The sequence below is a fragment of the Neoarius graeffei genome, chromosome 20, assembly GCF_027579695.1.
Source record: "Neoarius graeffei isolate fNeoGra1 chromosome 20, fNeoGra1.pri, whole genome shotgun sequence".
NCBI lineage: Eukaryota > Metazoa > Chordata > Actinopteri > Siluriformes > Ariidae > Neoarius > Neoarius graeffei.
Window position 1 is genome coordinate 2,119,309 of NC_083588.1, and position 16,543 is coordinate 2,135,851.

A 16,543-nucleotide genomic window follows, 5' to 3' on the forward strand; every position below is an offset into this window, starting at 1 on the left:
TCGGATTTGAGTCACTTCAGCCTGCAGTGTGAACGTAGCCATAGTCATCATTGTTGAGTCACTGTGAACCACTTCCAGTATACTTTAACCACATTAAATTACATGACACTGAAATTTTGTTTCCTCATTGCAGGATTGGGATCTACTTCTCCCCGTTGCTTCCCATCATTCAAGTCATTAAGTTGTTTATCATCTTTTACCTGAAAAGGGTATGTCACGTGATGATGTCATCATCCTTTCAGCATGCTGTGTGTGTTTGAGAACTTTGACCCTGTGTTCCTGGCTCTGATATGCAGGTCAGTTTGAGTATGAACTGCCAGCCACCGAAGCACACCGGCAGGGCCGCTCAGATGCAGACGGTTTATATTGCACTCCTGTTTTTACCCTCATTCGTAGGAGCACTCTCTCTGGTAGCCTACACTGTGTGGAGGTAGGAGGAGGTCCAAATGCCCTTCTTCTTCTTTTTTTTTTTTTAATGTAAAGTACCAGAATTTTTGGTACCAGAAAACTGGAGCTCTTCTTTTTCCATCAGTCAATAACCCAGCGCTAAAGATTTCAGTTGTCTGGTTTTGGGAACCTGGGGCTAATGGTAGTGTTGCTGGGAAAATAATGAAGCATGAAATGGAATAGAAATACTTTTTCATTCATTTGTTTTTCATTATTTATCTCATTATTGTTAATATCATTAATACTAATAATGATTAATTTTTTAATTGTCAGGTTTTGGAAAAAACATTGAGTTATCAAATAACCAAAGATTTTAGGGAGCAAGAAGGAAAAAAACAAATAATTTGGTTTTCTAATATGCTGTCAAATTAATGAGTAACCACCATGTGTTTGCTTGTTTGTTTGTTTGTAAAATGGTTGCAGCTAACATAAGAGCTGGTTGATCGAATGGCCAAGTTGAACTTGGCAGTGGTGTCTCTCTCTCTCTCTCTCTCGTTCTCACACACACACACACACACCGTAAAAATGATCCACTTGGTTTTACTTGTGGAAAATCAACTTGATCTTAAAGGTAGACAGATTTTTCAAGTGTAGGTCATAAAAATAATTTCCCCCGACACTCAATTATTTTTGTTTAGTGGACCAAAAGCTACTGAATTTGAATCACAGACTTCCAATTTTATTTGTTTTTTTTAATAGAACAATTAATGAATTTAGGGCTACATGGCCCTAAATTCTGTGCCATTTTTTCCTGCTTCACCAAGATACTACATCATGCATCACGTGGTGAGCTTTCCCCGTTCATGCAAGGCATTGTGGGATACAAATTTGAAACAGGAGAGAAAAATGGAGGACGTGAGTGTGCGAATGAAACGTGAAAGACCGACTACAGTAACGGAAAGAAAGCGAGAAGAAAAGACGTTATGTTATATATGAAGGAAAGGAAACGCAGGACCAAACTAATAAATATGGGTGCTCAGCGAGCACCTCGGTGTGATCAGCTGTTCGTTTAGCGACAGAATGATGGAACTGTCAATGCACGCTTAAAGGGAAACCTGTAGATGGCAGTAATGCAACACTGTGGATGCCAGCTGCCGTAAAACCCAAAAGAAGAAGGTAAACCTGCGCATGCGCACACGGACTTCCTTTGTCTGCTTGACTGCGCCAAGTGAGCGATTTAATGCACATTATTTGCTTTAATCCACTCAAATTAAATAACTTCCCAGCCACATTTCCGACGGAACTAAATTTCACTGAGTTTATGAAATCGAAAGGCCGACTCGCTTTAAGGTTCCAATGTTTGTTAACTCGGCATTTGTTGTGGTGGAGAACTCCCTAAGAAAACAAGAACAAAGCCACGTCCTTATCGCTATGGCCCGAGTGTACCTTGTGTTCCTAATCCTTTTCGATACAGGACACCTGGGAAAAACAACTCAGACCTTGAAAGGGAATACTGGGCTGTTTTAAATATTTAATTTAATCCTGAATCTGTTGTTTAAGCATGAAAGGTCATTTTGTTTTGATTTGTCTCCTGTTACACGAGTAAATGACAGTGTGCCCCGTCTGTGTGCCACCCAGGATTTAAATAAATAAAGGAAAATTGTTATCTGAGAAGTCAGAAATCCTGCTGATGAAATATTGCTCAGAGGTATCAATCGGCATTGTTCCACTGTTTCAAGAACGCGTTCACAATCCTGGCACCTGTCCTGCAGATTTTCGTGTTGTCTCCACTCGAACACACTCGCTTCACTTTGAGAAGGGTGAGGGTGAGCTGTGATTAGTTGAATCAGGTGTGTTGGAAACGGAGCAGACATTAAAACGTGCAAGACAGGGGGTTCTCCTGGACCAGGATTGTGGTTAAGTGTTCCAGAATAATAAACCGAGCTACATCAAATGTTCTAGCTTGGAAAATGTGGAAACGATATCCAGGTTTGCTATACAGTAGTTCTGCATTAAAAAAAATAATCTATTTGTTTATTATTCGTGTATATTTTTATTCAAGAAATGTAAAAGATTAAGCTGCTTCCAGCCAGTTCTTAAATTTTTTTTTAATTCAAAACATTATACAAAGATATCACAGTATTTCAGAAAAGCATACCATGACAATCATGATATACACTCACCAGCCACGATATGAGGTACAACTTGCTCATACCGGCTTGGACCCCCTTTTACCTTCAGAACTGCCTTTAATTCTTCGTGGCATAGGTTCAACAAGGTGCTGGAAACATTCCTCAGAGATTTTGGTCCATATTTACATAATGACATCACGCAGTTGCTGCAGATTTGTCAGCTGCACAACCATGATGCGAATCTCCTGTTCCACCACATCCCAAAGGTGCTCTATTGGATTGAAATCTGGTGACTGGAGGCCATTTGAGTACAGTGAACTTGTTGTCATGTTCAAGAAACCAGTTTGAGATGATTTGAGCTTTGTGACATGGCACATTATTCTGCTGGAATTCGCCTTCATAAGATGGGTTCACTGTGGTCATAAAGGAAGGACATGGTCAGCAGCAATACTCCGGGACACTGTGGCCTTTAAATGATGCTCAGTTGGTACGAAGGGGCCCAAAGTGTGCCAATAAAATATCCCCCACACCATTGCAGCACTGGCCTGAACCGTTGATGCAAGGCAGGATGCATCCATATTGTTTATGCCAAATTCTGACCCAGCATTCCAAATGTTGCAGAGAAATCGAGACTCATCAGACCAGACAATGTTTTTCCAATCTTCTATTGTCCAATTTTGGTGAGCCCATGCAAATTTGAGCCTCAGTTTCCTGTTTTTAGTGAACAGGAGCGGCACCTGGTGTGGTCTTCTGCTGCTGTAGCCCATCTGCTTCAAGGTTTGACGTGTTGTGCATTCAGAGATGGCCTTCTGCATACCTTGGTTGCAACGAGTGGTTATTTGAGTTACTGTTGCTTTTCTATCATCTTGAACCAGTCTGGCCATCCTCCTCTGACCGACGGCATCAACCAGGCATTTTCACCCAGAGAACTGCTGCCTACTGGATATTTTTTTCTTTTAAGGACCATTTTCTGTAAACCCAAGAGATGGTCCACATTCAAAGTCATTTAAATCACCTTTCTTCCCCATTCTGATGCTCAGTTTGAACTTCAGCAGGTCATCTTGACCATGTCTACATACCTAAATGATTTGAATTTTTGCCACGTGATTGGCTGATTGGATATTTTTGTTAACGAGCAGTTGAAAAGGTGTACCTAATAAAGTGGCTGGCGAGTGTACATATCAAAATCACTGAGCTGTACGATGATTAGCATGCTGTGCACAGTGTTCCGAGCAAAAAGATGTCACTTAGACGAAGATACTTGGACAAAGACAACTTTTCCTCAAGTCTTTGAAATATGTAAAAGGCACCTTTGAGGTGGGTCTGGAATTTTTGTGGTTGTTAGAGTCAAGGTGAGGTTTCTTTCGGAATGGTTGCACAATAGCATGTTTAAAACTGGCAGGAACAATTCCATTCAATAAAGAGCTGTGTATAATGACCAGGATAAAGGGGCAGGGTGTAAAAAAGAAAAACTTCTTATAAAAGCTGCGATGGTAGGCTGTCTAGCAATAATGCATTTCCAAAAAAGTTTTTTGTATTGTGTCTTAAAACAGAAGAGGAATGCAGACTATAAGCAGTAGTGTGTAGAACACAGTGTATACTGGTGCAGAATGTCATTCACAGGAAATGGTGTAAATTATTCTGAACACAGCTCTTGTGTTTGTGTTGTAGCCTGAAGCCTTCTGAGCAGTGTGGACCTTTCCAGGGTCTGGACACGCCCTTCCAGGCCATCCACCAGTGGATGAACACCGTGCATGACATCCCAGGATCTGAGTGGGCCTGGTGGATTTTTGAGCGTGTGCTGAGGAACGAGTTGTTCTTCTACCTCATCACTCTCATCGTCCTGTAAGGTCTTTAGTTCACAGCTCCGTGTTTGAATACGCTGTAGTGTTTATATCAAAATATTTTGAAAGTACAGGGGCGTCGTGGCTCAGGTGGATAAGGCGCCATACCATAAATCCGGGGACCTGGGTTCAATTCCGGCCCGAGGTCATTTCCCGATCCCTCCCCGTCTCTCTCTCCTGCTCATTTCCTGTCTCTACACTGTCCTATCCAATAATAAAGGTGATAAAAGCCCAAAAAATATCTTTAAAAAAAAATAAATATTTTGAAAATACAAAGCTTAGGAGGTAAAAGTCTCTCGGGTCATTGGGGAAAGTAAGGAAGGATGAGTGTGAGCTGTTTAGTTTGAACCCAAGGCTCCTGGGGTTTGGATTTGAGAGGAGCTTTGTTTAGTCATGTACTCCCAAATACTGCAGAAACTCAAGGGAGTCTGAAGGTCCTGGTGGTTCCTTGGTATGAGGCTCTGGTTTGTTCTTTCCAGCAATGCTGTTTGAGTCCTGTCATTTGTTTATGTTAAATCCAGCAGCAGCTTGTTTACTGTGAAAAGATAAGTCTGTTCAGGACAAAGTGAAAAAAAAAAAAAACAGCAGTATGCCTTGGCTCTCTGGTAGCTCAGTGTGTGAAGTCTGGATGAATTTCAGCAGGGGAGTCAGGGTTTAAGTTCAGGTTCTGTGCAGTGTTATTGCATGTGTTTTTAAATAATGCTGCTCCAGTGGTTTTATGAATCGAAAAATAAACCCCCTAAAAAACAACAGCTATGAACTGTGTTGACCCTGGTGGCTCAAAGTGTAAAGGCTGTTGTGCTCTCTGCAGGAAAGATGTGGTTCAATCCCTAGTGTGGGTCAGCTAAAGCTTCTTTGAGAGTGTTACATTTCTTTATGACTCATCCCAGCCTCTTGTGGAAGGGCAAAATGAAAGATAAACTTCCTTTCAAAGAGACTGAGGCTCTGGTGGCTCAGTGTGTAAAGGCCCTGCTGTGGGTGCGAGCAAGCTTTGAGAAAAGAGTGTGATATTTCTTTATAATTCATTCTTTCCCCTCTCTCTGTGGGGGGATAAAGTGAAAGATAAACCTCCTCCAAAAAGACTTGTGTCTTGTCGGCTCTGATGGCTCAGTGGACTAAGGGTCTCTACCTGTCTCAGTATAGAATCATGGTTCGAGACTCCCTCTGGGTTGGAGGTGTTGAACTCTGGTGGGACAGTTCTGGCAAAGAGAAAGAAAGAAAGAGAGAGAAAGTCCAGTCTGTCCCACCTGGGGCTCTGACAGAGGTGAAAACAGGGGTTATGCTGAAATGGACTATAAACCAATAGTAATTTTACACTTTTTATTTATTTATTTATGTATATATATATATATATATATATATTTTTTATATATATATTTTTTTATATATATATTTTTTTATATACTTTTTATATATATTTTTTTTTATATATATATATTTTTTTTTTTATATATGTGTGTTTTTGTGTATATATATGTGTTTTTGTGTGTATATGCCTGTGTGTTTTTGTGTATATATATATGTGTTTTTGTGTATATAATAATTGTGTGTGGTGTGTGTATGTGTGTATATATATTTGTGTGTGGTGTGTTTTTGTGTGTGTATATATATATATTTGTGTGTGTGTTTTTTTGTGTATATATCCGTGTGTGCGCGCATGTCTGTTTTGTGTGTATATGTTTGTGTGTGTGGGTGGTTGTGTGATGTATAATTTGAGTGGGTGTATTTGTGTGTTTGATATTAGTGTTTAAATGCTCCTGTGTTGGTTTATTGCCTCAAGAAAATTAGCATAAAACACTATAACCCACTGCTGTGTTTTCAGACTTGTGGGTTCAACCAACTGGATTCAAACCAGGAACCTTCAGAACAGCACTGGTAAAGGCTCTAACCCCTAGAGCTAACACCTGGTGATAAAGAGTTCAGGGGCTGAATATTTATCCTCTGCATCATCATGAGTATAATAAACAGGGAATATAATCCAGGAACTTTTTGAACGGTACCTCCACCCTACAAGTGATATTATTTAACACTTGGGTTTGAACCAAGAACCTTCACCACAGGGTTATTAAACTCACTGAGCTAATGCAGCTCAGAGCCGCCATTGATGAACTTGTAAAAATGCATCGCAGTGGCAGGGTGAACGCTTCCAAGTTCTACTGAGGACCGAACCAAAGATGATGAGCTCAGGAATTGAGTCTGTGGAATTGTGTGTGTGTGTGTGTGTGTGTATACATATATTTGTGCGTGGATGGGGTGTGTGTGTGGATATATCTATATTTTTGTGCTGGGGGAGGGGTTATTTTGTGTGTGTTAGGGCTACACGATTCTGGAAAAAATGTGAATCACGATTTTTTTTGCTTAGAATTGAGATCACGATTCTTTGGCACGATTTTTTATACAAAATGTTTATTGCACTGTTTATTGCACAAAACAAAAAAAACATTCAAATGGTCATTCAAGCAGAGTATCAAATGTTTGAACAATAGGCTTGTTAGCAGGAGCTGCAGGAACGTTGCTTTGGCAGAGGCACAGTAGTAGTAGCAAAAAAAATTTAGATATGTGGCTGATTTTTATTATTTATATTTATTTTTATTATTATTATTAATATTACTATTATTGTTATTGTGACTTTATAAAGGAACTCACCTATTGCCAGATGGAGTCGATGTCCAAAACATTGGAGCCTGGTCCAATCGTTGAGGGAAATGGCTTTTACTATGTTTTGACCATTGTCTGTTGTGATGCAGGTCAATTTATCCTCGTTCAGACTTCAAGATGCGAGGGCATCTTTTAATCCCTGTGCTCGGGCCTCGCCTGTATGGTCTTCGGGGAAAAAAGCTGTCTGTAAGCACCGGCTTTTGATCTGAAATCAGGCGCTATAAAATGAACCGTCAGGCTCAAATACGGTTCCATGGTCCGACTGGACCATAAATCAGACGTAGCGGAAAAATGATCGATTTCCCGCAATTCTGCCTCGACCACTGCCTGCTGCTTATTGTACATATCAGGGAGCGCAACGTTTGAAAAGAAGTTGCAGGAGGGGATAGATTACCGTTTGTCGAGAGTGTTTATCATCTTCCGAAATCCCTCGTTATACAGTGTTTATCGGTGCCGTATCTTTTGCCAGGTGATATGTGATAGCTGCTGTGATCTCCTTGTGTCTACTGGAGTTTGGTGGCGATGGCGTTGCATTGTACGAGGTCCTGGTTATTGTCGTCTGTGTTTGTTTCTTGCCTTGTACGGCTTCATCATACTCTACTTTGTGATGATGTTTCAGGTGATTGTAGAGATTAGTGGTGTTGCCTTGCGATGCTGCAACGAGGGCAGAACACACTCTGCAATGCACCTCAGACTGTTTGTCATTGTCTGGCTTAAACCCAAAATACTTCCACACCGTCGATTGCGAACCCTTTTTGGGCACGAGCTCGATTCGGGTCTTTGGGTGACTCTCGCCACTACCACCTGGGGTTTCTTCGCAATCCATTTCTTCTGCTTCTCTCCCTCACTGTTTCCACACACTCAACTGCAGGTGGGCTTCCTCCACTGACTGAATCACGTGTTGTAAAGATACTTTACCATAGGTCGAGGGAGGAGTCAGCGGCAGTGCTGCCTTTAGGGGCGCTTGAAAAACTTCGGGAAGAAATGGGAGAATTTGTTTGTGATGCCGCTTGTGAAATAAAATGCTTAAGAATCGTTGTATTTCGAAATGAGATCACGTGTATGTGTGAATCGAGATCGCGATTTTTTTAACGATTTATCGTGCAGCCCTAGTGTGTGTGTCTATTACACAGTGGCATGAAGACATGAAGTTTAGCTTCAAGTGATGAACATAATATTTTTCCACACAAGAAGATAAATATATTTGCACCACCATGTCATGTTCTTTATATGGACATGTCCACAAAAAAAATACACAAGTTAATCAAGAGAACTTTAATTTTGAACCAGTCATTGGCAGTGACAAATCTGGAAATGTGTCACTCAGATCCATGAGGTATTTCAGATGAAAAAGACAAGTTTTTCAACACGAGAAGATAAACTTCATATCTTCAAACCAACATGTGAGTTTCTTTTTATTATAATCGACACATTCACAAACAAAGTCCCCAAATTTATCAAAACAATTCACTGATTTCCTCATGCTGAAGATATTGGAAAATATCCTGGATGTAGTTTGTATGGAAAAATATGAGTGGCGTTTTTCCCAGTAAAACACTCATTTGTTTGTTTTGCTTGCTTGCTTATTTACTTACCAAACAAATAAACACACCTATTCTGCTATTTTTGGTTTTGTCCGAAACTTCATCCAAACAGAATGAAGCATTGCACATCATTTATTCTTAAAAAAAACAAAAACAAAACCCATATCCCATCCATAATGCAAAAGCTGGAACATCGCTCAACAGATGATCTGATAAAGGATTCCAACTTATGCATCTTCGTCAAACAAAATTTATTTTCCAATTTTCTTTTCGGCATATCTGTTTTCCCCCAGACATTTAATATTTTTATATATTCAAATTTGCATATAAACAGGTCCTATTTTATTATTTTTATGCCCGAGTGGTGGAGGCGTTATGTTTTCAGGATGTCCTTCTGTCTGGATGAGATTATTGTTAGCTTAATATCTCAAAAGTGAGTTGTTGAATGTTTATAGGATTTATATGGAATTATCACAGTAACCAGCAGGTGAACTGATGAGAGTTAGAATTGATTTGGACAGGATCAAGGTCATAGCAAGGTCAAAGTCTGAAGTAGTTTTTGTTCAATAGCTTAAATCGAGCAGAAACATGACTTTGGAACTCATCCTCGGCTAAAGTACAGCTGTTCATTTCTTTCTTCCTCCTCTGTTCCAGCGTTCTGACTTACTTCCTGTGGCATGTCACTCAGGGCAGGAAGCGACTTATCCAGATTCTACGTGAGCAGATTGTCAATGTGAGTTCTTAAAAAAAAGAAATAAAGAAAACTCAAGCACTTCTTTCCACATACTGCACAAAAAAGATACTCTGATTTCCTGATAGGCTCTTCCTCTGAGCCTTGTATCACCTTCCCCTTTTGCATGTTTATTAGGAAGGTAAGGACAAGACCTTCCTGCTAAACAGATTACAGAGCATCCAGAAACAGAGGAGAGCCACCACAGCCTTCAGTCCCCAGGTGAGACACTCTTATCCTCCATCATCACACGCCTCTGGTGCCGTTCTCGACTTTGCAGTAGGCAGCGTTGATGGCTCAGGGCTCAACATTAATTTTTTAAACCCACTTGCCCTGGGGGCAAGTGGGGGTTAATTTCCACTTGCTCCCTATTTTGCAAGGACTACTTTTTTTTTTTTAAAGAAAACCATAGAATAGTTGTGAATTGCAACATAAAATGAAGATCACACATTGAGCTGAAGTTTGGTTATTGATTAAGTTTAGTTATTGGTTATTTCACATGCATGCAGCTGTTGTAAAGTTCAGTGTGTTTGTGTAGAACTCTCAGACTGTAGGTTCATTACTCGATAATGTAGAAATCATAAAACAGAACTCTATAACAGTTTGTATGAAGAAAACAATAGGGTGCCGAGACTTTTGAACAGTACCATGTTTGAGAATATTTATATATCTTTTTTTTTTTTTGTTATAAATCATCCATACAGGGATGTGATTTTTCCGCGAATTTGCGGAATTCCGCTTTTTTCACCTCAATTTGAAGAAAAAAATTTTTTTCCGATTTTTCGCTCAAAAATCCGCATTCATATCCTATTCGTTCCGACTTTCAGTAATTCCGTCATTGAGATGAAACGAGGCATGTGATTGGCCCATCGCTCTGTAACAACCAATGAATGTGCTTGTTAGATAGCTGTACGTAAGCTCGCTTCAAACAAAGAGTTGAAAGATGGCAGCTTCCGTGATCAAGCGTAAAGATGCACCTGATCATCAGTTTGGTGTGTGTGTGTTTTTAAAGTAAATAAACATGGGGAAGAAGAAAAAAAACAACCCAGCTCATTTCTTTCCCCATAATAAACCTGTGAGTGGTGATGGTGTCACTGCACGTGCGACAGTTGGGTATGTTTTCGCAGGGTGACGAAGGTTGCCGTGGCAACGGGGCCTCGCGCTTCCTGGATCATTGCTTCCTGGATGCGCATGCGCACGCTATGAAAGCTGTGGTGAAAAGGTTAGCATCGGAGGCTAAACCTTCTGAGGAGAAAAGAAGGGGCGGTTTTTATTTCAGTTTGTTTTAGTTACGTCCGAAGAAACAGCAGTTTAAATCACGGCTCTAGTTTACAAATCAAAATGGGTACTCAGTGAAAACAAAACAAAAGCTAGAGAGAGGGGGAGTGGTGTAGAGAGAGGGGGAGTGGTGGGAGTTTAACCCGGGGAAGTGAGTCTGTGAGGCGGCAGTGATGCTTGACCCCTCCCCCCTCCCGCCTCCTCTCACTTTACCTCAGAGTCTCTGCCAACTTCATCACAGATTATTTCACCTTTTTCACTCGAAGTTAGTTTTAATTTTCGCTCAAAACTTTTCCCACAGCGTGGATGTAAGGTAATTATACACAATTTTGATTTGTTTATTCAATATTAAAATGTTAGTGCAAATAATACATACTTGCCAACTTTTCAAAATTCTCATGAGGGAGTAAAGTGCATGAAAGACATTTTCAGTTGGCCGAGGGTCTGATGCGCGGTTGAAATGATAAAAACAGTGGATCCCAATTAATTGCAAACATTTTTTGTGAATGTTGTTTAGTGAAAAAGTGATTTTTATTCTTGCATATGAAAATCCTCAAGTGAGTGAACACTGTACAGTTCTGTATATGAGCCAATTTCACAGAAAACGTATTTTTTTTTTTTGTCCGGATGTGTTTTGTTTACATTTTGAGATTTCTAAGACCTTTTTATGGTCTCATATGATAAAACATTATCAGTTCTACCTTGCATTTCAAAATTTGACTACTTTGGTTCATAAATGTGTATTTTGTAGCAAATTTTAGGGTCAAAAATGAGCAAAAATTAGCCTGGGAAATCCCATGCTGCTTTGCACAATCGTTCCGATCTGAAAAGACAGCATGGAAACTATGGTCTAAAGGCTCGCCTGAGTTAGGGAGCCAATCAGAGAGTGGGGAGGGGTGGAAAGACGGTGATGCGTACTACTCGACAAACGGAAGCTTGTAGTTTATTTGGGACTGTTTACGGATCACATTTAACATGGCGGCGAGCGATACGAACCAAACTTTCGATCAAGCTTTAGACACTGTTCTGAATAGTTTAGAGCGAAAGTTTGTTTTAAAAAAAAGAACAGCGTTTGGCGTTACAGTCTTTCGTTGACACGAAGACAGATGCCTTTGCCTTGCTCCCAACAGGGTTTGGTAAAAGTCTCATTTACCAACAACTAGCCCCCTTAGTGGCTAAGCAGATGGGGTTTAGCCAAACCCCGGTCGTTGCGGTAGTCTCGCCACTGACTGCCTTGGTGGAAGACCAGGTAAAGGAGGCAGGCGATCTCGGGATTTCTGCGGCACAGCTTGGTCCAGAGCAGGAAAATGCTATCAAGAGTTGCCTCTTCGTCTTCTTCGTCGCTCTAACTACGTCACCGGGTACAACTGCCATGATTGGCCATGGGCTACGTATACGCCAAATGATAGACATTCGCAACGTCCAATAAATGGCCGTTGACAATCGTAAACCACACCTCCCCTACGAGAAATTCAATAGGCGGATTCCAGACCATATTTCACTTGTGATATGGTCTGGTGTTAACCAGACTAAGCAAAAATGGCTGTCCCACTGAAAAGAGACTTTTTTTCAGACATGATTCTTAATGTTAGCCAAAGGTGGAATTGAAACTTTTTCATGTTCAACGACAAGACTGTGGAAACCACAATGTACATATGATGTCACAAATTGAAAATGCCGTTAAGAAAAGAGATTTTTTCGATGTTTTGTTAATTTTTGTATCTGTCCCGGAGGTTTGTGTCAGTTCTGTTACCATGATTAATCACATAACAAAAATAAATGCTCCCAAAAGCTGCTATTGAAATTATTTGTTGCCAAGGATCTACATATTCTCACCTTTTATATGGATGGCAGAATGAACTGAATCTGAGAATATTTACTTAAAAATTTCAGTTTTGGTAAGTAGTCTATGCTAGGGGTGGGTATTGGCAAAGAAGTCACGATTCAATTCGAATCACGATTCGCATACTACGATGCGATACTATCACGATGCATCACGATTCTTGAATTATTGCGATGCATTGCGATATATTCAACGTACTTCAGTGAAAATGTAAAAAAAAAAAAACAGACCATAATTACCAGTGGCTGTGTACGATCTGGATAGTGTCTCCAACTGATGCATAACTCAGAGCAACTCAGTTCATAACTGAATTTATTGAAACGACTTTGGAGGTAGTTGCCATTAAAGCAAATATCACTGTTTCCATACTTAACAAGTGAACACACTAATGACAAAAAGTGCAGAGGATTTATAAAACTAACAATAATAAAAGAAAACTAATCGCAGCAGTTTTCAGTTTCTTTGCAGCACCTGCAGTATGGGAGGACAAGGCAATAATAAATATCAAAATATATATACTATATTACTCTGTACATTAAATTATCATCATCATATTATTATTTGTTACATTACTTTACATTATATTTAAATGCCTTATGCATTTATAGTTTGTGGAGCATCCTCAAATTAGGAAACAATACACTCACTTAGCATATTTCTTTTAGCATGTTGTAGTACCGCAGCAGTTATGTCAGACTCGGCGAGTGTGCAGATGTCCTTCTCAGATTTACGTATTTCTGCAGACAGGAGTGCAGCGTGGATGGCAGGCTGTTGCTCTAAAAAGCGCTCAAGCATGTCGTGCGCGCTCTTCCAGCGAGATTTGTAAACAGAGTCGCAGTCGCATATGATGTCTATGCAGAATGTCTAGGTCGCAGTAGCCCGCCGGCGGAAATGCCACTGGCATGAAGGCAGCGGGCGTCAAAAACTCCACGGCGACATCTACAGGACTGGAAGTTGTATTCTACTCGTTTTTGGCTGATGTTCGCCAACCATTCATACAATTTTATTTATTCATTTTTTAAAATTAATAATCGATATTTGGCGTCAAGAATCGATGCAGTATATCGTGAAAGTTAGTATCGCGATGCATTGTCATGACGATTATTTTGCACACCCCTAGTCTATGCATGACTAATTTTTTTGTGTCAATCCTGTTACCCTGTCTAAACGGGGTGTACAGTAACTTAATCAAATATTAGAAGTTGCCATACATAAGAAGCAAACCGGGAGACTACCAGGAGCAATAGAGTTTAATAAATAATGGTGGATGAATTCTTATGTTGCATCATGTTTGTTTGAAAAGGCACATTTAGGTATGTTCAACTTCTACAGTAATTGAAAGTATAAATTTTGTTTTTCCTTATACAGTTTTCTATTTATTCTAATACAGATTATTTAATTTAGAATGACATTTTTAGGTTTCATGTTTTGGCTTTTTGTCAGTTAAGAATCATTGAATTTACTATAGGGGCTCAGAGTTGCATGTTGACCATTAAATTGGCTTGAATTTGTAAATCATGACAAGTTTTTTCTTGTGTGTTTGCTTTCCATTTTAGTACAATTTTTAAGTCAGAAAACCCCAGAACCCAGGAGCTTCGGGGGGGCTTCGCCCCCCCTTGTCCCCCCACCAGGGTGCTGCCCTGAATCAGCTGGGGGCCTGCGGCCCCCAGACCCCCGGCTAAAATTTTCAGATAATTTCACCAGCCCCAAATCACATCCCTGTCCATATCTCGGGTTTTTTTTTTTAAGATTCACTGTTTTTTATTTAAGAACAAGATCCCAAGATGGGAGACAGTAACATTACAAAGTCAGTGATCAACACCCACCCACAACCCCCCCCCCCAACCTTAGATACACATCACATGACCCAATAAGTCATAAATGAAATAAAAGAAAGAGTTAACTAACAATAGTCAAAGCATGATATTTACCTTATGCTATAATGACATCAAATATCAAAATGGAAGAAAAAAAAAAAAGACAAAGCATGTGAGATATCTCATTGTGCATGATTCGCCAATAAGTCTGTAACCCCCTCTGCCGTTTTTTCCCACATTTGTATTGTTGAGACTCTTGCCCCATGGATTCTTGCCGTGGATAATTCCATCATTATAACATCTTGAAAGTACAACAGCCAGTTTTTAATAGGAAGTTTGTGTGGGGGAAGCCACCTCTGAACAATGAGTTTTTTCGCTGCTGTTAGGCCTGCAAGCCACACTTTTCGTTGTCTCTCTGTACATTCAAACTGTGAGTCATCATTCAGTAACAACAAGCTTGGTAGTAAGGGAATATCTAATTCTAATAATTCAGGCAAAATAAAAGTTACCTCTTTCCAAAAGAACTGAACTTCCTCACAATCCCAAACCATATGTTTATATGTACCTGGAATATCTTTATTACATAGACTACAGCATAGACTCTTCGTGTGCTTCGCATGGAACCTATCAATGGGTGTCCAGTATGCCCTGTGACAAAACTTGAAATGAATCAGCTGGTGATTAGGGTTCTTTAATGCACTGAAAATATTATCCCATACCCCTTTCCAGTCTATAGAGTCTGTCTCTAAATCGCTTTCCCACTTAGCTTCTATTGAAATGGTAAAGTAGGACGATTCTAAGAGCTATCTATATGAAAAGGTGACAAATCCTCTGCAGGGAGAGATCAGTAATTTATAAATAACCGGGTGAATTTGCACGTTTGAATCCCATGGTACCCCATAGGCACGTAATGCTGACCGCAACTGAAGATAGAGGAAAAATGAAGATTTAGGAATATCAAAAAGTTGACAAAGATTTTGAAAACTCATCAGTCCATCCCTGTTATATATATCACCCAGTGTATGAATACCACAAGAAACCCATGACTGAGATTGAAAAGGCGTCTTTCCAGAAGTCAGACCATGATTATTCCAGAGAGGAGTGTGTGTGTTTGCTTTCTTGTCATATCTAACCTGTTTTTCTATTCTTCTGTAATTTCTAATTGTATACTGTATTATAGGACCAAAAGTCAATATGTTTAGTTTTAGACAAATCCATATCTAGGTTTAAAAAAAAAAATTAAAAAAAAAACCCGCACCGCATCATGATGGACAGGATAATGTTTGAGTTTAAGATTGTTTCGTGTGTAGGTCGTGGGTGTTTTTTACAGATGTGGCAACCTGTAACTGAATCAGGTGCAGCTGGTCTGTCATGAAGCAGTGCAGGTTTTTTGTTTTTTAAACCTCGAGGTAGATGATAAAACAAAACTTTATATAAATATTTTGCACAGGACTGTTTGTCTTATAACAGAAATAGAGCTCCAGCTTTCTGTGCTCTTATTCTTTTCTGTTTTTTCAGGATTTATCATGCATGTCTCTCCTTGTTGAGTTTTTTATGCCCGAGTTGTTTGAAACCAGTCTGGGTTTTCTGTCTCGAATAAGGAAGCTGCTTTACCTTTAAGAAAATCAAACACTTTCATGAAGGAGCTGACACGAATACGAGCAGAAAAAAAAAAGAGATTCTTAATCAAACTCTTCCATCCTCACTTCCGACTTTGTTTTTGTAAAATACATTTTAAATACAATCGTGAATTTCTCTGGAGTTTCCAGGCTGAGCTCCTGTCCTCGTATTCTTTAACCGGTCATTTCCTCGTTGTTCTTGAAGCATTTGCTTCTATAGACCCCTTCGCATGTTTGTAAACAAACCGACCGTTGCCAGGATGCGCGCGCAGCCTGGACTCAGAAACAATGGCGCTGCCCATAGACCGGCATTATGAGCTGTCAGATTATGCAAAACAATTGTTGTTACAAGATCGAGAATGCTACATAAATAAGTTAACTCTAACAAGTGGACATCGCCTACCGGATCCGTATTTAATTAAAGAGTGGACGGGCGATGTTAGTAAGTTCCCTGGTATACAATGGCCAGATATATACTCGTACCTTATTGACAAGACTTCAGTGTACACCCACGAAAAACTTCGTGCCTACAAGTCTTTAGACGCATAGGATTATGTTATGTGCAGGCATGTACAACTTGATTAACAATGGGACATTCATATTCATTTTGTTTTAATCAAATTATGCCAGTGATGTGATGGCAATGTGGCTTTAGTTACAACAGCAAACACCAACACTAAACAGCAATTTG

General features: G+C 39.8%; 1 protein-coding gene across 1 annotated transcript in view; it reads left to right on the forward strand.

Annotated features, from left to right (window-relative positions):
* Window positions 1-16,543, forward strand: part of tmc5 (transmembrane channel like 5) — a 31,594-nt gene that overhangs the window by 10,892 nt on the left and 4,159 nt on the right. Inside the window, exons 12-16 of the mRNA XM_060901083.1 lie at window positions 134-209; window positions 297-430; window positions 4,191-4,364; window positions 9,220-9,298; window positions 9,434-9,517. Coding sequence (XP_060757066.1) covers window positions 134-209; window positions 297-430; window positions 4,191-4,364; window positions 9,220-9,298; window positions 9,434-9,517 — 547 coding nt within the window. The remainder of the gene's footprint in view (window positions 1-133; window positions 210-296; window positions 431-4,190; window positions 4,365-9,219; window positions 9,299-9,433; window positions 9,518-16,543) is intronic.